This window comes from Myzus persicae, unplaced genomic scaffold (assembly GCF_001856785.1).
Source record: "Myzus persicae strain clone G006 unplaced genomic scaffold, MPER_G0061.0, whole genome shotgun sequence".
Taxonomy (NCBI): Eukaryota; Metazoa; Arthropoda; class Insecta; order Hemiptera; family Aphididae; genus Myzus; species Myzus persicae.
Genome location: NW_019102823.1, coordinates 659,415 through 686,433, shown reverse-complemented (window position 1 = coordinate 686,433; position 27,019 = coordinate 659,415). Strand labels below are relative to the sequence as shown.

At 26.7% G+C, this 27,019-nt stretch overlaps 1 protein-coding gene across 1 annotated transcript in view; it reads left to right on the top strand.

Annotated features, from left to right (window-relative positions):
• Positions 1 to 1,373: 1,373 nt before the first annotated feature.
• The window catches only part of LOC111033179 (orexin receptor type 2-like), a 150,243-nt gene continuing 124,597 nt past the window's right edge, over positions 1,374 to 27,019 (top strand). The window contains exons 1-3 of the mRNA XM_022313820.1: positions 1,374 to 1,654; positions 21,886 to 22,178; positions 25,692 to 25,851. Coding sequence (XP_022169512.1) covers positions 1,625 to 1,654; positions 21,886 to 22,178; positions 25,692 to 25,851 — 483 coding nt within the window. The 5' untranslated portion in view covers positions 1,374 to 1,624. The remainder of the gene's footprint in view (positions 1,655 to 21,885; positions 22,179 to 25,691; positions 25,852 to 27,019) is intronic.

Here is a 27,019-nt window from a genome sequence, read left to right as displayed (position 1 = left end):
TTATCGAATAACAGCAAATAGAGTATAGACTACAGGTAACAAGTTTAGTTTTTAAAACAGTTAAAAGGTTTGATCTTATATAAAATGTAATTAGAGTACATTTAGTGTGGATTTATTTTTCATTTTATCTATTTAAATTGGCTCTTAGTAATAATGCTTATTTAAAATCATGTATTCCAGTTTACCCTGATTATTTAATATCTAAGTTGTTGGTACCTGCATCTAGGCAATTGAGAATACTGACGAAGTCAATTTATATTGATTTTAAATTTAGTGTTAGTAATGTTCATAAGAGAATTAAAGAAACATGCTATTTTTTAATCTTCTAAAGTTAAAGGGCTCGTTATTATGAAATAGTGAAAATGACTGTACCTATGGTTGATACCTAATAGTTTTATTTAAATTTGAACACTAAAATAACTTTGTTCGATCATTCATAGTAAATTAGTAAATATGAGTTTTTATAATAATATTAAAACTTAATGTTTCTATCTATCACAACATTTTTAAATGTATTTTTATATGTATGATTATATCATAATTTACATTCGGTGTCCTTAGTATAAGTATCTATAATAATACAAATATTTTATAATTAAATGTATAGTGTGTAATGTACATTGGTATTATTAAATAATTTAATGATACCCGGTAGGTAGTCAGTACCTAGATGTATTTTTCAATATAACTATCGTATGACTATACTTCCGGATACAAATTATAATTGGGTATCTGGTATACAATATTTAATTTGTTTCTTATACGGTTATAACGAAATGATAAAATTCTAATATTCTATCATATATGCATTATGCCTACTATTTTATTTGGTAGGTATTAATATATTATATACTATTGCTTGAGTGTTGGTGTATTAATCTCGAGTGGGAGAATACATTGAAATCTTTATTGTTTTATAAAACTTACAATTCATATTTGCACTACTGCAATACCTATTTGCCGCAGTATCGCTTGCATATCAGTAGTTTTGTCATGATTGTCGAACATCACGAGTAAGGTAAAAAAAAAAAAAGTAGCCACGTCCTTCATCGCCGAAATCGGTTCTTGCCGCGAAAGCGTAACAGACATTTTAGTCATACATTCGCACTTATAAGATAATATTTGTATGTGATATTATCCTAATATCATGACGGGTGTCATGGTACTCGACTACCTATATTATTACCCATACATACGTTTTTTCCACCAAACAATTATTATTATTGTCTCATTTATTGTACCTAAACCTACCGAAACGGTTTGAAAAAAAGCGGTTGGCATAGGTGATAGGTGTACCGAATGCGCGCGCCGGAGCAGTTTGATACACGCGATCGGGCGCGGTGCCGTGGCGGATGGAAGTAAACAAAAACGACGGCGCGTTCAGAAATCTTCGTGGATCGCGCACGTTGCCGCGTAAAAGCGCATTCGTACGTTGCCGGCGCGCGTGCGACTACCGTCGTTGTGTCGGGATATCCGTGATTTCATGTTTGTTTTGTCCAATACTATAATATCGTGCTATTCGTCCGCCGTGTGGTTCGAAATTAATTTTCTATCCGACTTCTAAGACTCATCAAGATGTCGGTCCAGATATTGTGTTGATTGTCATACATCAGCTGCTCACCTAATGGATATTAGATCGACGTATTATTTTACGGTAAGGGAAAATAAACGTATTTTTTAAATTTTTTTTCCCAGACATATTATATAGGACCACGAATTAAATTAATTAAATTACATTTTTTATATACTTAATTTATGGATTATATTTCATGTTTTTTTTCTAAGATACACGCTATTTGTTCAAAAGAATACCTACTTACATCAAATAATCATAATTAAATAGGTTTTCTTTTTTTTTAAGCATACCTTGCGTTCAAATTATAGAAACTCGTAACATTTAAATAAATTAAATTGATAGATTTTTAAATGTGTGGGCAGTTTTGATTTAACGGCTAGTAAATAATTTGGGAATTCACTAGAAAAGAAAACTTTTTCGGTAATCCAAATTTAATGTATTTTATTAGAAACATTTTTATAAATGAATTTTATTCTTACATAAAAATATAGATAGTTAATTTATATTATTTTGTGCATATTGTGTCTAATGACCATAATTTGTTCTTTCTAAATGTTTAGTATTCTTATGGCTGAATATTATTTTGAATTCATTTTATTCTCAATTATTATTTATGCTATTCCGTGTGATAGATACCAAGTTGTATTTTTTAAAAATCCCGTAGGAATGTTCATTTTAAATCTGACCCAGTAAGATAACTTACGTAGGTACTAGGTACCTATATGTACCTACTGATTTTAAACTAGGTACCGACCAGTGTGGCACTGTTGGGGTAAGTTATTTTTAAAAGGTAATTAAATTACATTATTCATTATTTGGAGATAAAATACTGAAGTTCCTTCACTTAATGATACTTTATTTTTTTTAAAAGAAAATGAACTTCTTTACTTTAACTTTACAAATAAAAAACAGTACAAGTTCATTTCAGTAATTCCTTATCACTCGTCAATCGAAAACTAAAGTGTATATAAATTATTTATATAAATATAAATAGATGTGTTATACTTAATCACATAGGTATAATTTAAGCGAAAAAAATTTTATTTAGAGAAGGGCTAATTACTTCAATAAAATGCAGCGCAAATAAATGTTATCCAAAATACCGAAAGTTGAATTGTGAAGAGGTATAATTTAAAACGATAATAACTATACCCATTTTTGATAGTATTATTTTTTCTAACTAATTAATTATTTTTTTTAATTATCGATACTTACTCGAAACGTTAACGCCTTTATTTTAGTAATAACTTATTAAAGATAGTTTTCATTCAATTTTTGTTGTTTGGGAAAAATTCTGATCTTACTTTCGTTGCGGTACTATCAAACACTCTACTTATACATCATAATATATAGGCAGCTTGAGTAATTTATAGTGGAGGCTATAACCTGTAGTGTATCAGATACACAATATATTATATTCTAAAAATGTAATTAAAAAAAAATGTTCTGTGGGTGAGAGGGCTAAACAAAATTCTGGAGAAGGGCTAAGTAAAATCATGGTTGCTAACAATTTATGTAGTCGAACGGTTGTAGATATAGATTAAAGTTGATGTAAAACGTGGGGGGGGGGCTATTAATTATACCAACATGGCTTTACTTCATTATTATTTCTCATAATGTCTTCATTATCAATATAACAACTGTTTTTCAATATTGGAGAATGGGGATGGACAGGGATAGTTAAAACGAATTTGAATCTATGAAATTCTCAACCGTATTATAGGACGCTTCTTTGTGGAATAGCTTATGGCCAAAGTGATTGCCAGTGTTAATGTGTTGTTGCCACTTGTAGTACTGTATGTACATTCTGATAACAGCTTTATGTATACAATATTGTTCTATATTTTTTAATTTAAAGTCATTTTTATCCCAAGTTTATTAACACAACTTTTTCCTATAAAACGTAGGTATAATATAACTATCAATATTCAATAGTTAATCAATAATTTAAAAACAAAATTATGATAAGACACAAAGACATTTGTATAAGGGGGTCTTAGTTTATTTCCGCCTATGAATTTCTGGATAAGATATGTAAAATGTTTATACTACAGTCCCTCATAAAGTATAATAATCAAAATTCAAAATATAATACAATTTTATTTTTAACTTAGGTACATAAATAATGTCTAAATTTCTATTAAATAAATACTACTCAAATTCCTATTTATTTTATGGGTAGGTATAATAATATGTACATGAGCTATTGTAATCTACCTATTTCATCATTTATAGTTTTTCTCTTGTTCTTGTTGTTTAAGTTTTAATTTCATATAAAAATTGTCATTAAATAATAAAGTCCTCTCTGATATTTTATAATATTGTTTTTACACTATTTTTCGTTTTTAGAAATGTCTTGAACATTGTGTATTAAATTTTAAAAAGAAACGAAATGAGTGATCAAGTAACGGGACTGCAGTGGCGGATATTGTCCATTTATAATCTATATCGAACTTAACACAATGATTTTAAATACTTACCTGACTGGTACCTAAACACTTCTTCGGGGTGATGTATGTGTATCAGTTGTTACACATGAGGTATTTTATAGCCTTCATTGAGTGCGGGGCTGGATAAAAATCACGGTTGCTTACGTTTCTTCACTAATTTTGAACAGTAGTTAAAGTTAAGCAGAGCTTGCGCTAATGAGCAGTTGTGCATAAAATACGCAGTTCTAAATTTAAATGTGTAGTTCTTATTTAAATGTTGTGCAGTTCATAAAACATATTATGATTTGAATTTTTAATAATTAATTTTATATTATGTCTATGAGCTTGTAACCATTTGACATTTTGATTTCTGAAATTATTAGAAATTATGATTAAAACATTGTTATAGTAAATACCTATTTATTTATGATTATCAAAAGATTAAAACTACGGGCATACAACGGTTCTAAAACTGTGGTGATAGTGGTGATACTGATGAAGAGGTTGTCATAAAAAATAAAATCATTTTAAAATTTGATTAAAGGAATTTGTTATTTTAATTGTTAATATTCATATATTATGACGTATAATATAATATTATTTAATATGTATGATAGTATGTATTATTCATTATGTGAGAGCGAAGCGAACATCAAATTTTTTTACTTCTGTAAAACAAACAGTATGTGCAACTCTTATATTTCTTTAGCGCAAGCTCTGTAGGTAAGTACAATATAGTTGGTACATATTACATACTTAATAACATTCTGAGGAAAACATACCTACTGAAAAAATTACTTTTTAAAAGTGCCATATAAAATCAACTCCGATCTAGATCATGCAATTTTTCAAATACAGTTTCACAAACAAAAAGAAAACTGGAGATAGTAAGATTAAAAAACTTGGTTTTGTTCAAAATGAAAAATTATACTAATTATCAAAAAAGTTTTCTATGTTAATAGTAATTAAAAACTTACTATGATACATTTTTTAAACATATCTTTTGAATAAAGTCTTTGATTTAACATGTTAAACTCAGTTTCAATACCTACCTTTCTAATAAATTATAAGCAATATACAATATACATGAATGGTAATTAATTTTTTGGCTACCTCACGAATTATCTCAGCGAAGCCCAGTTATCTGTAAAAAGACATTAAGTAAAATAAAAAAAAACTGTACTCACTGTACATACTTAAATTTAGTTATTTTTTTTTAACTGGAAGGTGCAGTGTGACTAATAATTCATTGATAAATCGAGAGTAGTAATGAGAGTTTAAGAGCAAAGTATTTTGTGGTTGCATGTAACGTAAAATAAAAAAGACGCAGCTTAAGTAAAATTAATGTGTATTAGGTACTCATATGCTTAACTCAGTTTGAGTGGTTGATAATTGTACAAAATATATAAAATGTAACAAGAACGGTGTACTTAAATTCATAAACATATAGAAAGAGTAACTAAATACAGTTAAATTGACATTTTTAAATATCAAACAACAATAGCTAAAAAAAGCTAGAACTATTAGATTTAGTTTATCTACTACCTATTGTTGCATAAGCTAAATAATAATCAGGTACTAAAAATAGTAGGTAAACGGTTGGTTTGACATTTTTAGTGGACGCTCTTGAAATTCAAAAGGTTCTTAAGGTTCTTAACTCTAAACATTTGATTTTTATGATATTTAAACTTTTTAAGATTAATTATAGAACTTGGGTTTACGGTTAATCAAAGTAAGAATTGTGAATTCCCATTTTATGAACAGAAATAGAATTAGACAATTGGTGCAATTAACATATAAATTAAAAAGTATTAATATACAATATATTACCCACATTATAATATAGGTAATAGGTGTGTCTATCATTGTAATTCATATTATACCAATGTTTTAATAATTAGTTTTATTTTTCATGCAATTATATCAATTACGGTTATTAATTAGTTTTAGTCAATTAAATGTGTGTGTAAAATTATCGTATACAAAATGAAGTGGAAGTATGTTAAGTAGTACCTACACATTTTATTTAAATGTCCAAACACAATTATTGATATTAATTGTTTAATTTAAATTCTGGTAAATATTTATTTCTGAAAATAAGATTCATTATCTACCTGGACAAATTTAATTTTTAGTGTATGGATAAATTTGAATGTAAATCAAATAAAGATGACTTAGTTCAAAATTTGTATTTGGTTACATTTACTTATGAGTAATACAATGTTTATTTTGGCACATTTTTTAATTCTAATGTTTATTAAATTTAGTGACTGTTAAACTGCCTTTACCTATTTGTGTAGGTAAATATTCTAAGTTACTGACAATTATGGGCAGTTGTATGTTAAGTATTTGTATTACATTTTGATTTATAAGTTACAAATTTTAATTTAAAATTTTGATATTGAAACATTAATCCTACTATTTTGAGTACTAAACTTTAGGTCTTCAAGAAACAATATAATTATCTTAGATGTCTTATACTGCCAAGGCTATACATCTGAAAATCATAGTACCTATATATATTTTTCTTTTGATAGGCTTTCTATTGCAGAGTAAATGTTCTGTGCATGTCGAATGTGTCATTTGAAAAGAAGAGTTTGATTTAAAGCAGGATATGATTTTTAAATTATTATTATATTTTTTTCAGAAGACAATTTTTGGGATTGTTAGTGTATTAGAAGTTATTTTTCAGATTGGATTGATATGGTATTTTGTTATTTCTTGTTGTGTATTTATTTTTGGCACTATTTCAGAACGGCTAGTATCTTGTTTACATTTAAATACCTGCAGTAAATTATACATAGTGTTAAATAATAACAATCATACAATTTGTTACGTAAATATAACAACAAATTAAAGTATAGAATTTAAATTAGTAAACTGTACCTATTATAGTGTATTAAAAATAAAAAAAATATCAAAGAAAAGTAAAATTATGATTAATTGTCAATATTTGTATCATACATTCATACCTATAAAGTATAAAATATGTTATAGTAACTTTAATCTAAAAATGTTAAAGTAACAATTAATTTTGTAATTAATTTAATACGTGTAATTTCTGTTATAAATTATAATTGTGTGTGAACAATTAAAGATTTAAATTTTAAACAATGATTACTAATATTATATACAGATAGGTGCTTGTTTAAAGAGTCTCAACAACATTTAAATAATTGTATGTATAATCACGGTAAATGTATTAATCGTCTTACATTACTAATTGATTAATTATGAATTTTAACAATGATAAGTTCTTGTGCAGCTAAAACATTTTGTTATAGTATTTTTATAATTTATACACATATTCTTAAATGGTTAGTAAAATTATGCATTATTAATTTAAATTATGATTGTTAATTTGTATAAATAAGATTTACTTTGAGAAAGCGTGGTGAATCATGTGATATATAACATGATAATTAAATATAAATAGATATATAACACATATATAATGTGAGTTTGATACTTTGATGTAAAGAATTTTAAAATTACGTTTTAGCATTTTTCTTCGTGTATAAGTGGCTATATTTTTGGTAGCAACTAAATTGTTAATTCATTTACAATTGAGTGAATTATTGCAGTATGCATTAAAATATTATCAATGACGGCCAATGAGATTTACATTTTGATGAAAGAGGGAAATAATTTTATAAGATATTATTTTTCATTCAGCACAAATTGCGTCCCGAGAATTTTATTTTAAAAAGTTTACTCGAATTGTCTCCTGATTTCAAAAATATCATTCTCTTAAATTGTCTACTATTTTAGGTTGTGACCCTCGTGTGCTGGAATAGCCTCCGATAGCTATAACTTATCGATTTCTAGTTAAAATCACTAACATTAATTTTTTTAAAATTAAAAACAATTATACGACAGTCGTAAATATAAAAGGATATAGGTCCATTAGGTCCAACCTTACACTATAAGAAATATTAATACATTAAATAAATTGAGTACCTACCTAATAAGTCAACGTCAATTGATTAAATGTCAATTAAGGTTAATAAATTATTATAAATATTTTAGTAAAAAAGACTTTTAAAAATGTTAAAATAAAAATTTAAAAAATCAATAAAAAAAAGCGGGGGAGTGGATAACGCTTTGCTGAACATACGTAGTACCTACATTGGATGTCTAGAGAATCAACATGAAAATAATAACGATTTAATTAATTTTTAATTAATTTATATAATTATATAAATCACACATTTTATAGGCATACCTTTTATTAATTATAGACTGTAGTAAGCTTTCCGATGTTATTTTAGTTTGATTCTGAAAAAAAAACATTAAACAGTTATAAGGTTAGGTTACCTTATTATTATAGTAAAATTATCTGTTGAGAACATCAGTTTTAAGAATATAAGAACGTATAAATAATTTTTTCTTAACTCATTACTCAATAGTCACAATCATTCACAATAAATCACCAACTTTATTAAAATGCTTTCATATCTTGGTCACAAGTTCACAGCATTTCAGTTTTTTTTATGACATCATAATCTTTCGAAAAGTAGTCATGAAAAAAAGATATAATTTCAAAACTGAGAAGTTTTTTATGTTTAGTTATATTAATTATTGTATACTAATGAATAGCGGGTCCAGTGGTCCTATATGCTTCTCTATTGATATATTTTATCGATTATAGAATATTTATTTTTTTTTTATTTTTTTTTATTTTTTTTATTTTTTTATTTTATTTTATTTTTTTATTTTTTTATTTTATTTATTTAATATTTATTTATTTATATACAGATACAGGGTGATCACTGAGCATGCTTAACCCTTTTTATCCTTTTTGTGATGAATTTATTCAAATTCTGATTTTTCGAAATTTTTAAATATACTCAAAGACCATATTTTCAAATTCTTTATTTTTTTTGTACTATACATAAGGAGTGCCCTGTAGCTATACAAACTTCTATTTTTCAAATGAGAACCCTATTTTTTACTGTTGTAAATTAATGCGACTCTACTTCGACGACCCATATGGGTTAAAAAGCTACAAGCCCTCCCCTAGCCTCAAGGAATCTATTGACATAACTTGTATCGAAAACAATTAGTTCATTTTTGAGACTTAGAGTCCATAGAGGCCGAATAAACAAACATTAATTTTGGTATATTATTAGATGTGATTGTCAATTTAAAATTATAAGTCTTAGGCTCTTAACTTGTGCTTAAAATTATTTTTTTTAGATATCATAGAATTCTGATTTATGCATAATATTAAAAATGTATATCAACGTTATAAACAATTATGATTGTTTTCGGTTTTTGAGCGTTCTTATAATAATCCTCGATGTCGTTGCAAGATTGCTGGATAAACAACGAGGTTAATTAAATTATATCATTATATCACCCCACTTCTAAATCCTATTTTACTCGTGTTAGGTGAGTATTTAAGTCTAACGATTTTCCTTAAAATATGCACATCGTCATTATAAACTAAATTAATATTTTAAGTTTAATTATTTTAATTATAAACTGTGTAAGTATTTTTTATAGTAAAATTCTTTTGCACTGTATTACCTAATCTTTTACCACAATATTACAAAATATTTACAAATCGTCATTATTTAATTCAATATACGTGTACAAAATGATACACACGCATAATTTATAATTATTAGCATGATATTTTTGTATGACTTGTTAATAAATATTTTGCTTTTTAATCCTAACCTTTATGTTTTCTGAGAAATTAGATATTTAGATCATAAGATCTATTTAATTTTTAATTAAATAATTAAAGAAAAAATTTTATATTAACTTATATAAATAATATAATTCAAGGACCATACATTCTTTATTAGGTTAAAGGTTTTATAGTTTTTCAAATGAGTGTATAACGATTAGATTAACTTCAAATTTGAAGTCTCGTTACCTACTTGTTTTATACTTCTAATTTACATTATTTTAATTTATTATATATATATTATCATATATGAAGTTATTGGTAGTCATCTAATCATTATGCATTAGTGAGTGGATTATATTATATTATATTTTATTATAAAACAAATTGTAATTTGATTAATGTGAAATTTTTTTTTCCTGGAAAATATTAATTTACTGGAGAGACTTTTTTGGTCAGACCATTACTGAATTGAAAATAAAAAATAATAAACAAAAATTGTATGATTGTAATAGTACCTAAGTTTAAAGCGTATAGATTAAGAGTTATGGCTTGATTTTCATAAAAATAAAAATGTCTTAAAACTTAGAAATATTTAAGTTATTGGTCAATAAACTCTACATGGCAATATGGCATAATTTATTATTTGAGTAAATATGAATTTGAGTAATGATAATTGTACATTATGATATATCTAAATGATGTCTGTAAGCTATAAAATATACATTAATTAGGTACTTAACGTTTATTAAAAAAGTAAATATATTTGCATATTTTGTTATAACTCTGAGTTAACTGGCCTAAATAACGTGTGTGATGCTTACCAACTAAGATTTTTGTACTTACGGATTTTTATGAATAAACATACATTATTAATTTATTACTAGATATCTAAATAGTCTTGAAATTTTATAATTAACTCATATCATTACATCTATTCCATTCGTCCATACCAACTTGTAAAAAATATGCCTGCATAATACAAATTCATCATTAGTAAAAAGTAAGTTCATATAAAACGCGCGTTATTCTACATACAAACTAAACATTAGAAGCTATATAATATTATTATGTACCTTAAGCGCAATTCGTTTTTAGTATACCTATTCTAAGAGTCATAACCTCATGCACTATTCGTTTTATTGAAATAAAAGTCAACACCAAAACGACTGAAAGGAAAAATACGTGATTTGTTCACAGAAGATTATTTTTTTCCAAAGTTTTCAATTTTATTTCAAACCCTTTTCACGTGACTATATTATGTACCTGTGGAATGCGCGTTATAAATTGTATACATATATAGATACAGGTTGTCTGTAGGAGCGAGCCTGTTGTCTTAGTTTTCAAGTTTTCAATTGATGATTTTATATCGATACTTACGTAAAAGGGTTTTTATGTTCCATGATATAATAATATATATATATATAGATTTATTGAATCTATATTAAATGTAAAAAGTATCACTGATTTACCAAATTTTTGTGAACTCTGAAATGTAATAACGTTATGATAAAAAGACAAAAATAAAAATGTAATATTATTTTAGGTATAATTATGGTTCACTCAAGAGTCAGGATACTATAAATTGTTTTTATGTGCATGAATTTCATTAAGTTATTTATTTACAACTAACTATTGATTACCTATAAATTATAATAGATAGAGATATAATTATTAAATACAGTAGGTAAGACAAGTAGGTTATAATGCGTACTAGTGTTTATCCGTTTAACATAGTACCTACTATTTATATTTTATAATAATATGATATAATATCATACGATTAAATTATATTTAAAATCTTCTTTTAAATTAATCTAGTAAATTTTACTTCCATTGTATATTGAATATTGTTCGTACACAATTTCAGCTGCTAAGCCCAATAATTTAAATATGTTTATTTTTTATTAAAGAAATAAAACCTCGGCTGCAGCTGTGGCCATTGGTCTGAAAGTGATTTAAATTATTACTTATAACATCGTATACTTATTATAATATATTTTGCTTAAACTATTAGATTTTTGAAATACTTAATTAAATTATGAATAGCGTTTGGATAATGATATATTATGGATTAAATATTATCTTAATATTGATATATTAATATTGTAGTTTAATAGTGTTCTTTTGTATGGGTAATAACCCAGGTTATACTGAGAGAGACTACACGTATTTTTATAAAAGTCTTTAATTAATTGTTATAAATATATATATATTATATATATTATTTTATTTTATTTTGTACGATTGAGTAGATTGCTTACTTGTTGTATTATTGAATTTAATTATACAGTGCGGTATCTTTGATGAAGGAAATGAAGTATCCACGGTCTATCTGGGCCCTATGTTTATATATACATATTTGGGCGAATGATGTACTTTAAACTTGCTGCTTCGTATGATACCTAGTAAATTGTTTTATCTGAATGCCAGGGAATATGTAATCAAATATATTTTGAAATATACCCAAATATGTTGTGTAATAACTTTTGGGGTCGCTAAACATTAGCGCATTACTATGCATAAACAACCGAATATTCGTTTGTATATCCATCAAGAACCCATCAAACGACATATACTTTGACATTATTACTAGGAACAGAATATTTGTTATGATGCAAGAATGATATTCTATGGATATTTATATAATTCATATTTTAATTAAGTTAGCACTTTAATACTGTAAACACGAATTTGTTTGCAACGTGTTTATTGGACATATACCATTACTAACTTTTTCAATTTATCACAGAAAATTCTGAAAAGTTAAATAGACTACTGATTGCAATTATATTATTTTCCTATCAAAGTAAAATATTATAAACGACAATTTATTAATGATTATTTTGCAATTATTTGTTTTCTTCGTATTAAATGAAATAAGTGAATTTATAATGCATTATTTATAGATTGTATTTGTATTGATGAATGTTTAAACCTTAACATCTATATTGTTAAGTGTGAATAAATCTGCTCACTGTTAATGAAATGGCCCAGCTCCGTTATAAAAGATTTTGAAACTCCCCAAAACCACCCTAACCTTTTAATCAATGACGTGGCATTCGATAATTCACCAGGAAATTCCACTGTCAGTTGTAACGGAAGTGGTGAAAAGACCATTTGTCATAAATAAACACCGTTAACTAAATTAAGTCAATATAAGTTTTATACTTATGGGTGGTTCTCTTAGTTTTTCAAGGAACTCATTATTACTTATACATTTTTTAACAGTTGATTTTCATAGTAATAATATGTGTTTAATAATGACGTGTGCTCTGTACTACGATGGCTTATTAGAACCACTTTTAAGAAAAAAAAATAATATTGGTTTGACGTGTTTAAACAGCATATCTGTTATTTATGATCTTATAATACTACTTAGAAAACATTTTTTTTAACATTTATTTGGAAAATATACAATCTGTAAGGTTAGTTTACAATAGGCATATATGCGGTGTTTATGTGCTTTTACGTGAGTTTACATGAGTTTAAGGAATTACCCGACAGTAGTAGTACTTATGGCGTGGGGGATTTTGTGTGGGTAATGAGAGTTATTAATTTTTTTATGTTATTGTTAGGTCTCTGCACCAGTTTCTCTCCAGCCTTCTTGGCGGGTCACCAGGTAGTTAGAAAACTAAATATAATTTATTTAGTAATCAATATAGAAAAATATAATTTATGTCTAAAGAAGCATGGCTATATAGTAACCTATAATAAATTAGATATTATTTTATATTTATAGCCACGAGTGCTACAAGTCCATCTTTCTTAAGGTTGGTAAGTGGCTCAAAACTCCCTGTTGGGTTGGTGACTTGAACCAAGATATGACCTCATCAAAGAATGTCATAAACATAAATAATAAAAATGAAATTTTTAATATTATATATGGAAAAGCATAGAAATATTAATACTAGAAACACTAATTACATTTTGTTATTTATGTATTATTTTTATTAGAACTTTTTTCAAATAGATAGCAATAAAAAAGCAAATTTTTAGTTTAATTCATAATAATCATTTTTTTTTAGACTTTGAATTATAGTTTAATAATTATTGTAATATAATTTTAGATTTTGGCCGAAGTGATGAATGTATTGATTTTACAATGATGTGTGTTTTTATATTTATTTATTTGTTTATCTTTTTATGTCTCTCCTCACGGTTCCGGGCAGTAAGCGTTTTTCGATTTTCTTCGACAGCAATTTTTCTGGTAGGAAAGTGATTCTAATTGGTGCTTTTAGGCAAAACCAGTTTTTGAAAAAATCGATTTTTGTTTTTAGTTTAACTCTAACAAAAATGAACATAAAATGTTCAGTTAATATTTGTGTTATATTATATACACCATAAAATTAAAAATTTTCAAAATAATTTGACTCGTGTTGAACTATTTATGGGCAGATGAAATTTTCGATTATTATTTGTTTTTTTTTAATCTAAAGTCGATAAAAATAATTTTCGCTCTGTCAACAAACTTGTAAATATAATACAAGGTTCCTCTTAAGTGGTTGTTAATGGAAATTAAAAAAAAAGTTGAGCGTAAATCCATAATAATTTTCTATAAGCATTTAAACTTAGAATTTTGACAAAATTCGTAAAAATCGCGAAAATTACAAAATTATATTTAGTTAGAAATTTATACAATTTTTCTTTTTATATGTAAGATTTAAAAGTTTAGTACAAAATATCTTATAAGTCTATCTACCTTAATCAAAAAAAAATTTTAGAAAGTCAAATAAAATTTTTATGAGCGTTTGAAGTTTTTAGATAGTTAAAGATTTTTACAATATTGAATATTCACTCGATTTCTTTTGTAGCGATTTTCTTATTTTGTTGTAATACAAGAACGAATTACTGTACACATTTGCAATTTACACCATATGTTTATTTCATCAATTCATAAAGTCGATAAAATTTTCAAAATATTTTGTCTCATTTAAGCTATCGACGGACATTTTCGATTTTCATTTTTTTTTTTACAAATGTCAATAAATGTTATGGGTTGGGTCAAAAAACATGAAAACTTAATACAAAACTCTTGATATATTGTTGCAATAGCAGTTGAAAAAATATTAAAAATTCCTTTTTTTTATATGCAATTAAAGTTAAAATGTTGACAATACTTATCAAATTAAAAGTTGAAAATGGTTTTGTAGATAAAATGTATACAATTTTTATAGCTAAAGATTGAAAATTTAGAGCAAGATTCCACTTAACCAGTTTTTTTTTTTACTAAAAAATCTAAAAAATATATAAATAATAGTTATTTTTTACAAACATTTTAAGTTTAAATTTGTACAAAATTGCATATTAATACAAAGAATAACGTTTATCATTTTGTTGTACTTAATTCGGTTCCAAAACAACCCAATTTCACATAGGTATATTTAATATTTTTCCTTAATAACTTACCGGTTACCATATTAATAGTAAGTAAAAACAATATAAAATATCCTAGACTGACATACCGTCTCCACTCAAAATTGTTTTTCTAATACAATGATGTGATATCATTGAATTCAAATTTAATACCATCCATTACAGATACCTCGTAGACATCTAATGTACAGCAAAGCGATATCCACTAACTCGCTTTTTTTACAAATACTTTTTATATTAATACTTTACTAATACTTACTTTACTATACTCCCTCGAGATTGTGGTTCAAATGCCTCATCCATTATCTCATTAAGTTTGATAAATTATGAAAACAAATTAAAACACTATTGATAAAACTAGTTAATAATGCAAAATACTATTAACAATTTCAAAGCTATTAATAAATACAGAATATACGTACTTTAAAATAAGAAAAAATGTCTAGCTAAAAACTATAACAATTTTTTTTTAACTGTGACAACATTAAAACATATTTTTGTTAATAACAATCAAAAGAAATGTTAAGGAAAGTAATTCAGCATAATCTAAATAATTCTAAGTCAGTAGTTTCGAACTAACTTTGTTTTGTTCAACAAATTAGAATAAATTTATGTTATTTATTTTAATAAATTGCAGTCCGCAATAGTGCTGACGTTAGGCATCTTTCATTTATATTTTATACTATTTAGTATAATAGTACTATCACTATTACCTCGTATATACGTAGTATCCTGTGCATATACTCACCAGCGGTGGTGGGATATAGGACAATTTGAAGCGAATGATTCATGTCTAATATAGGTGGGTGGTATAATTGTAATATCTCAACACAATCATCGTCATGATAAATATTATAATTAATATGATCTAATATAATACATAGTTTCATTTTGGTGTGATAAAAAGGGATGGTCGGTGGTAAAAATATTAAAAATATACAATTTGCTTCAAAGACTCAAAAAGTTCGCGCCAGATCATACCTTGTTCATAGGTATCGTGATAGTACCAAGTACTACTACTATCTAATCAGCATTTTTAATGTCTATATGTATTATAAGTTTTGTATATTTCAATGTTTGTTTATAAAAACAAGCATCATTGTAAAATCAATACATTCTTTCGTCTTTGCTCCACTCAGAATCTATTAATAAAATAAATCAGTGGCATTTTCAATTATTTTCCAATCGGGGAGGTTGTTTGTTTATTAACTTACACTTGTTTCTGTTTAACAATGTTTCTTTTATTTCATTGAAAGCTACTGTATAACTATTTTACATTATCGTGTGTGTTACATTTACAACATTTTTTATATTATATTACATAACCTCTATTGAGTACTGACTAGTGACTTCTATAATATTGGTATCATGCCACGCATGACCTTTTTTTTTAAAAACAATAATACACATAATAATAATACATCAGAGTAAACTGCAATTGAATAATAATAATAATATATATATATATTTAATATATTTATTGACGTTAAGGCATCGATAACCAAGATCATTAGCCTGGGATACTGTAGGGGAGAGTACTGTAGGGTTTTTAACACGCGTGTGTATGTGTGGAAAGGATTTGTTATTACAAATCCCGGGTGGTCACCCATCCGGGAGCTATTGACACCGGCCAGTGTGTACACTCAGAACGGGTTTTGTAACTGAATGGACACACCGAACCACAATAGTAATATACATAATACATAATAATACATAATATATAGTAATGAAATATTGTTCTACCAACAATGGTATTTTTGATACCATTTCGGACTGTTTTGAGTAAGGTGGGGGTAGGCTACTCGAAGTTGGGGGTAACTTGAATAGGGGTGGAAGGAACGAATAACAAATTCCGAGAATGGACTCTCAAATTCTAAAAATTTACTCTCAAAATATTGGCATGGATTTTGAATGGATCGTGATCGGTGGGCCAACTTTTTGGACGTTCATAATCTTTTATCTAAAAGAAAATCTAACTTTTAAAATTATATTGATTAGTTTTGTGTATTACCTCTTTAACCTTTTTTAAAATTATTATAAAATTGTAAATCTCATGAATTGGTTATAGCATAGGTAGTAAGTAGATGGAATGGTTACTTATCTATAAGAATATTTGATTTATAGGTAATAAGTGTAAATCATAATATTTACAAAAAAAAAAAAAAAAAATAAACGATATTTTCATACACTTTAATCAGATGTTTGGATCATAGATAATACAAAACAAATTAATGTAAAAATGATAATATATAAAAACAAACAAAAATACGCTTTTGTTTTCTCTTAAGGATTTTTCTTTTTTTTTCAATAATCTTCTTGATCCTCCTGAAAGCCGAGTTTTCATTTAAGGTAGTTGAGAAGGTTCCATTTTATTAAATTGTTTAAATGCAAATAACATTATGGAACATCGATATCCGATTGTATCACTAACGAGTAACGAGGGAGTAGGAACGATACACAACATTAAACACAGTGGCGCACACTCAAAAATAAATAGGGATAGTATGTTGAATGGAAAATATACCATTCAGACACCAAATCGATGCCAAAAACAGACTCGCGGGGGTCTTTATTCCCACACATCCTTAACACCAACCTTCTAAACATTATTAATAGTTATCACTACAATGTTTATTTATATAATATGGTAATATTTAGTCTCAATCCTATAATCTTAACTTAGAAAAACTTTATTTTTTATTATTTATACTCTATACTATAATAATATAAATATTAGAAATATTAAAATACTGAATGAACATTTGAATAAAATACAAGTACTCTTTAAGATCTTTAATTTTTAAACTGGTTTCTGTTAGTAAATAAGATCTAATTGGTACCAAAAAAATAAATTATTCGCAGCTGCTACCTTGAGACCCTATAGAGTGCACCACTAAATTAACCAGTAATAACCTCTCTCATAAACACTTATAACTTAAAAAGTTTACTTCTATAGTTCTATGAATTAAGAACGTTACACCGAACGTACGAAAGTGACGAAACTATACCTATATGTATTTATTTTCTTATTAACCCATCAATAATTGAATAGTATTATATTTTATTATTGTGTGCAATATATTAGGTTAAAGTGCATAGCATTATAATATTCCTATAAGGCTTAATAAAATACCCACATCAATTAAAAGCCAATTTAAATTAATATAAAATAAAATTTACTTTTAGACAGGTAGGTATATTCGTTGTATTTTGTGTTTCATTTGTGTACTGGACAATAATATGCTATTTAATATTTTCGAATAAAATGCTTCGACTGTTATTGGCAAGTGTTGTTTCGTTTTGTATAACTGAAGTCATAGGTTATAGGAGCGAACATAATACGTAATCAAATTAGAAATATTAGAAACAAACATTTTTATTTTTGAAGGATTTTAAGCTAAGTTTTTATAAAATTGTCAAAAAATTCTTTCAAACAATAAAAATAATTAATAATTTTTAATATCAAAAAAGTTTTAAAAAATGTTAGAGAAAAATTTCATTTTCTAACTCATTGATTTATTAAACGAATTTTTTTCTTAGAAAACAATGTTTTAGAACATTCAGAAAAAAATGTAATTTGAATTTAAATCCATGCTCTAGTTAAAAATAATAATTTCTGATGATGGACTGATTCCGAGGAGGGGGGGGGGGGTGGACGATCTGCCGAACCGAAATCAAAAATTTTAAACACCTATTATAATCAATTTTTTCATACTCACAAGTTGTGATACGAAAATATTTATAAATTATATTTATACCAATTTAATTATTTTTGAGCAGCGGCCCACTGCGGTAAAGTTCTCGGTATCACGCCCGTCCTGTCGACCCTTGGATATTACATTATAGCTTGTTGAGTAAACGATAGGAAACTATTAGACACATCTCCCGAGTAATTTATGATTGCCCCAAGTGTTTGAGTTATGTTATAAAAGTGTTAGTGTACTAAATATTATGATATTTTCTTTAAACATGCTATATTATATGACAATATATGGCACTCACATCTAATGCTTATACTTTATAAGCTATAATTTCAGTATAATTCGATTGTTCACATAACTCTCAGAAGTCAGTCCAAAGAACATATTTTATTTAATTAAGTGGCCAAAGTGGAATTTAATTCAATTATTCAATGCTCTTCCGCTAAAATAGGCGACATCGACGTAGTGTCTGTCCTCGATTTGGAATAATTTAGAATATAAAAGGTGATACAATTAGTTGATAAATGAAGCTACACTACCTCAGAAGTAGATAGAATTCAACCTAACCATTACTTCTGAGGCACTAGTCACCATCAACCTTAAAATTCTGGAAATATGGCAAAAAAACTGGACCGAGGTCCTCTTACAAATAAACAAAGAAATATTAAGCCTTCCATCAAAAAATGGATAATATCCCCGGAAATCTAAAAAGAAGAGATGAAGCCATCATAACACGAGTCAGAATAAGCCACACGCATCTCACATACTCCTTCCTTATCTCCAAAAAACTTGCCCCAGTATGAGACTCATTCAAGGAAAACCTTTCTATCAATCACATGGTTAATAGAAGTTCAAAATACGCCAAGCACGGAAAATCTTCTCCAATCCAATTTTTCTCCAACTAGCGTTTAACGAAAAAAAAAACACAGAAGAAATATACAAGTTCTTGCATACCGTACATTTAAGTAATAAATTGTAAATATTTGTATGTATTTTATTTTCATTTTCTCAACCTATTTTCTTTTTCTCTCTATGTTATACAGCTATAGGCTAATAATCATTAGTGTTGAAGCCCTATTAAAAAAAATAAAAGATAACTATATAGGTATGGTTTTTTTTTATATAATTTATGAAAAAAAAAGGCCTTTTGTATACTGTCGAGCTGCAAGCTAACTAATGTCAACATTATCTACTTAAAAAGCAGATATTATCTACCCTCACATAATATATAGTATACACAATTAATGATCATTAATAACTAATAAGTAATGTAAACAGTATCTGACGAAGAAGGAAGACCCACCCCTTTGTGCCAGCTGAGGTACTCCTCTCTCAATCAAACACATCATAACTGAATGCCTTTCATATGAAACTGATAGACGAGGAGAAGCTGGCATTTCAAACATTCTGTCAGAAGCCCTCCACCCAGACAACATAAGACACATGATAACCTTTATTACTACGTCCAACCTTATCAATAGTATTTAATATGTAACTTATATAACATGTAAATAATTTAGAGTTAAACTCTTTGTTGCCAATAGCCATAGTTGCCGAAGCTTAATTCAAATAATAATAAAAAAAAAAGTAATGTAAAATATACTTTTCATATAAATATATAATTGCATTTATTTTTTAAAGTAGTCCGTGAATAAATGAAATATTTTGTGATTTTACCTAGTTTAATTTAGAATGATTTGTTGTTTACATTTTTTAACGAAATGCTCATTGAATAAATAATATGACTACAGTTGCATTATTAAAAATAATTCAACTATTTGAGTCTTGAGTGTATTTAATATATTACAATATGTTGTAGCTACTTCATGCAATTGATTTTTTCATGAAGTGGAAATGTCTTTTTCACACTTTGTAAAATACGAAAATATTTTATGAAATGGTCACTTCAATTTGACATAATGTAATTTTTTACTTTGTGAAATAAAACGTTTACTACACGAAGTTAATACTAATACTATTATAGTATTATATAGTTCATACTATTATTTATTTATCATTTATGTCATATTTAACACTATACATGATTTTTACATAATATATAAATTTAAGTTGTAATTTTATAAAGATGGTATGTGTATTTGTACATTGGTTTAAATATTAATAAATATTTAGGTAATATATACCTAAAAACAAAAAAAATTTGCTTGTATATAAGAACTATACACTATGTATATGATTAGTTTGAATACACTACACCATACACCTACAATACATTTATTGAACTTTTTTGCGCCAAACCGAAATCCGCGAAAAATTGTTAAAAAGTATCTTTATTTTATAACGCTTTTGGAATAAAGGCACTTTAAAAATGCTGAATGTTGCCAAAAATGTTTCCCTGAGCTAATCAGAGACTAGTTTGTCGAACTGCTTTGGGGCTTACTACTTGATTGTTTAATGAAAAGTTGTAAAAAATAAGTGATAAACTTTTCTTTAAAATTGTACCATTCAATTTGTTTTGACCGAAAATTGTGTTTTATTCTTTATCGTTACTCATTGGATTAATTCGTTAGCTTTATTTTTTTTTTCACTTTAGATTAATGATAAAAATATTTGTAAATAAAACAATTTATAATAAGTACATTTAGTATTTTTAATTAAATATTTATTAACTATTAAGCTATAATAATAATCTGTTTTTAATGAGAAAATGAATAAATGACGGTTAAATTGAAAGCTAATTATATTAATCTACTTATATATCTATTTCTTATATTTTATAATTTTGTAATCATTATATGAGGGTAATGAATTTTCCAATAAGGAATACTTATGATTTTCTGAATTGGGTAATAGGTGGGTACTATATTTGTTCTTATGCGTATTAAAATTCATAGTAATATACAACTCAGTGATCAATTAAACCTTTAAAATAACAATTAAAAATATTTTTTCGTCCACTATTTGTCTCACAAGGGGTTTTTTTTATTCATTTAGATAAAACATAATATATAATGTTTTTATTGTCCACGTCATTCACAAAAGTATGCCATTCACCATAATAATATAAAACGTTGGTTATTGTGTATTTGTGTTATGTTTGGTAAATTTTATTTAAATAAATTACTTTATTTTATAGTTATGGAGTATATGAGATGAATTACTTGAAAAACAATTAACCAGTTGATTCATCTGTTTGTAATATAGTCTGGATTAAACACAATGTTGGTGAGATGGACGTTGATTACAATAATCGCAATGGCCATGGCCGAAGGACACGTCAACGTAACAACTCGACGGGAATCAACTGTTCCATCGTACGTGGCGGATAATGTCACCGATTATGACTACATGGCCAACTATACCGATGAGGAATATCACAATTACCTGGTCGACTACATTACGCCCCAAAAATCCGAATGGGTATTTATAGTCATGCACTCAATGGTTTTTGTGGTCGGACTTATCGGAAACGCTTTAGTCTGCGTGGCCGTCTATAGGTAAGACACGTTAAATATTACTGAAAAAAAAATTATAATGTTATAATATTATTATACTTAATTGAATTGGCATTGCGAGGACATTGAAAAGAAACCGAACGAAAATTATTTAATAATTTATTTCAATTGGGAGGGTATAGAATTATGTAGACTGTCAAGAACAATCAAATTATGCCTTTTCCCAGTCTTCTTTATTTTCCTCACCTCTTCTTGGTTATATTATGTCGAATTTAAATAAAAAAAGATACCTAATGAATTTTTTATGTACCTATTTGAATTATTAATAGTAGTCAGTAATGGATTTCGATAGGTGTTGTATTATTGTTTTAATGTAAGTTATCAATTTATCATAAATTAAATTACAGACAAAGTAGGTAGTAAACACACATTATAAAAATAATTTGTCTCTTGCTGACAGTCAAACCAAACAGTCAAGTTATTATATTGTCTTCTTCTTATGTTTAAATTAACCGCATTAATTGTATTGGAATATTTCATGTTCACCACCAATCGTCTCAGTTTTTAATAGCTTATCAAACCCATGTGCGTACTAGTGTTCTTCATAAATCCTTTAGTTAAAAAAGTAACTAAAGTAACTATAAATAATAACTTCCAAAAATAATAACCTTAATCAAAACTTGCCTCACGGCTCACATACAGAGGGATCAAATTAAGTTAATTCTACCAAAAATCGAATGCAGAGCGTCTCAGGTGAAGTTTTTAATTCATCCGTTGATATGAAGGATATTTTCGAACTTGAATGTACATCGATTACAACAAAACATATCCTTCCATCTACTGCTTAAACAGAATCAAATAAAAACGAAATCGTCCAAGGCTTATTGGAATTTGTCAATTTCCGTAAAATACTTATTTAATTGATCGTTTCTGACAACTTCATCAACAAATGAATTAAAAATCCAAACAGCTAATCTTGAAACATACCGTGACACAATTTGTTATCTGAAAGAAAATGGGGAACTGTCCCATACTTGCCAACCACTAGAAGATAAGTCTTTTCGTGCAGTAATCAAAAACCACCACCCATGAACACCCATAGTTGAGATTGGAATTGCCATCGAAGACCTAGGTTTTGAAGTCCGCAAGTCACTAACGTTCTTAAAAAAAACTACTAAAGCAAAACTTCCAATATTTTTGGTTGACCTTGATGCAGCCTCAATCAAAAAAGTTATATTTAATATATCATCAATACTCCACATAAAATTAATATACGAAGAGACATTATACAATGTCTAACTGTCAAGACTACGGACACTCCCAAAGGTACTGTTCCATGATGTTTTTTGATGTGTCCTCTACGGAGTCGAACATCCAATTACCCGTTGAAATAACTCTAACGAGACATCTTCCAATATGCGCTGTGCCAAGGAGACCTCCCAGCAAACTATATGGGATGCCAAGTCTACGAATAACTACAAAATATATTCTTTACACCAACCCCGAGCAAACAAGATATTAACCTAAACAATAAAAAAACCAATACAAGTCATATAATTTATGTGCACAATAATAATAATGACTACCCAGCAGCAAATATTTGAAACAGATTTTTCCTCAATACCAAATATTTCTTAAGCACAGGTCGCAGATGACCAAAAATCCAACTCATAGTCAAATCAAAATAACGAAAACTCCTCTCTTTTAACTAACTTTTTAAATTAATTTAAAGTAGTATTAAGCCCACTACTATCTTTTATCGCCTCCTTACTCAAAATAAGGTCGAATAACTCATCGCTTCCTCGTCATTAGTTATCCTAATACACAAAAAAATCTAGAAATACTAGCAACCCCATAAACATTTCATTTCAGTCTCATAAATCACTCATATACAGATAATATGTTGCTCTGACTTAATCTCTGGGAAAGCCAAACTCAAATCACGTTAAAAGTATTACAGCTGGGTAATTTCTTTAAGCATGTTCTTCATTGGTATTTTTGTACTGAATCACATATGCTTATTGTAAACTTTATTTACAGATTGTATATTTCGAAATAAAAATTTAAAAAATATATATATATCGTAGTAAACCTTCTATATAAGAACTGCTGACTACTTATTTAGGGAGTTCAATCAAAATCTTTATTTTCTACTTGATTTGATTAATCCTACCGAAATGTTTTTATGTTTTGCCACTTAATATTCATTTTTATTCTAATTAAATACATAGGTGTACAATTTATTTTACAATAATTCCCTTTTTTCCCAACATTAAATATTTCAATATAATTTTGGACAGGAAACCAACTTGGAATTCACATAATATCATATCCAAATAATAACAACTTACAAGGCCAACAGAGGTCAGATGATAGTGTTACATTATTAAAGTCATACAATTGTATTGCTCTAAACACCATTACTTCTTATATTGTTAATACTTAAATCCATATTAATAGTACACAAGCATATTGTAAACTGTAATTTGTAAATTTACATTGTGTATAGTAGCTGTCTAATTTATGTTGTTGTATCTAAGTTATAATTATATGCCCTTATCATTAAATTCGGATAACAAAAAGTAACGAAAAATTTAAAAATTGTAATAGTAATAATAATATAAAAAAAATTGAAATAATAATTTAAAAATAATGATAAAGGGTTTAATTTTTACTTATGAATAAGTCGTTTTGTACGCATGACTGGTCTTAATAAAACTAGAATGAGGGTCGTAGGTTAAACGATAATTAAATTCATTAGATGTCCTCGAAAATTTACATGGTCATTAGAATCTTAGATGAAGCTTACTTGCTGATTTTATTGACATTATAGGATAATTGTATAATTTACCAATGCAAATGTATTGCAAACGGAAATTATTCAAATATTTTATGTATGTTTAAATTTCTATTTAAAGTTTAAACAATAGTATAAATATTAAACAGACCACATAAAATCACAATTTAAATTGTATCCATCGTTATAAGTGTATGACTTTTATTATTACCTATTTAACAATGATTATCTAAAATAAACATTTCTGTGTTTGAATAAAAACACAAAAACAATTTTTGTTTGAAAATAAAATCAACATATATTTAATAAATTATTCTGCTTATATTTTAAATCAAAAATGTAATAGCTTTTACATTTATTAATTAAAATTATTGTTATACCCATTTCATCCGATAACTTGTGAATATATTTTACATTTCAGATGCAACTTTCTATGCATTTATCTTTTCTTTATTTTTTATTATTTACTTGTATATGGAATAATCATTAGTACCCGTTAATATTTGGCTGTAGGCATAAAATAAACTATCTAGATTTCATTGTTGCTAAAATAGCGTTGATGAATACGTTGAAACAGAATTGTACATTTATAACACAATTCAAACACATAATTAATAATGTATAATAATATCAATGATAATTTGTAGTGAATAAACAATTATGACTAGGTTTTAGAAAAATTGTTTTATCTTTAAATGATTTTGAACACAATGATCCTTTAAAATTTATATTGATATTATTTACCCTACATTTTTTAGGAATCGAACAATGCGAACTGTAACGAACTATTTCATCGTTAACTTGGCGGTGGCTGACTTTTTGGTGATTTTAATCTGCTTGCCACCAACCGTGGTGTGGGATGTCACAGAAACATGGTTCATGGGCACTGTTGCTTGCAAAATGGTTTTGTACTTTCAGGTCAGTGTTTTTTTCTTATTACTGTCACAAAATTAGTTTGGTTTTGTAGCAGTGGTTAGGTTGAAGATATTTTATTGGTTGAAAAAATCCGAACTATATAAATATAAATCAACGTCGTTCTTTTATTGGTAAAAACGGTATTTTTTTAATGAAGAGCTTTTTAGAAAATAACTTTTTACGATAAAGCTTTAAATAAATTATAAAAAAATCACAGAATTTAATTAGGCTTAAGCTCTTCATACTTCGTAATTAATTTATTTGTATGCGTATTTTAGTTGCATCTTGTGTGAATTGTTAGTGAATGTCTGTTTATTCATTACTATATTTGAAACAAAGGTTCCTATTTAATTGAGCACATAGTGCCATAGAGGCATGTCTGCATGAGCTTTTAAGATGATATTCGTTACAATGCGATCTATTTAAGGTTTTAGAGAGTTATATGTTTTACATTGACATAATGTATATTTTATACATATAGTAAAACTTAATTTCAATGAATTACATTATGCGCAAACTTTTAATACTTCAGTAGCGTATCCCCCTTTGATACTTAAGACTTGAACATATAAAATTGTTTCAAAAAATGTAGTTATTTTAGTGTATTGGCTAGGTATAGTGTTATATATATTTCACATAATGTAACAATAAACGAATATGAAAATGTACAACTATACTCTATTCCATTGATTCTCAACATTATTGGATTAGTCACCTAACTATTGTTTAGATATTACTAATTTTTCCATCTACCTGTAATCTACAGATAAAAAAAAAATTAAAAAATTAAAAGCTAATTGATAAATATTTATAGTGTTATATGTTTGTGTGTAAAAACCGACAAACTTGAATTTCTTTAGTATTGTCATTACGTATTTAAGTTAATTTTGTTTGCTTTTCCAAAATGTATTTCATCTGTAATCTGTATAATATACTTTTTGTCAATAATTAAAACTTAAAATCCATATATAGTGACCTATACCGTATTACAGAGTCTGTTATAAAGTATTGTTAGCAATGGCCAGTGTTTAAATTTTCAATTATATGTATTTGAAATAAAAAAAATTATTTTTTATTCGACATACATCTTTTAAGTTTTTCAATTAATTTTATAAATGCTTTAAAATGTTCATTGCCCAAGTTTTAGTTTTGTCCACTAATGAAAATAAAA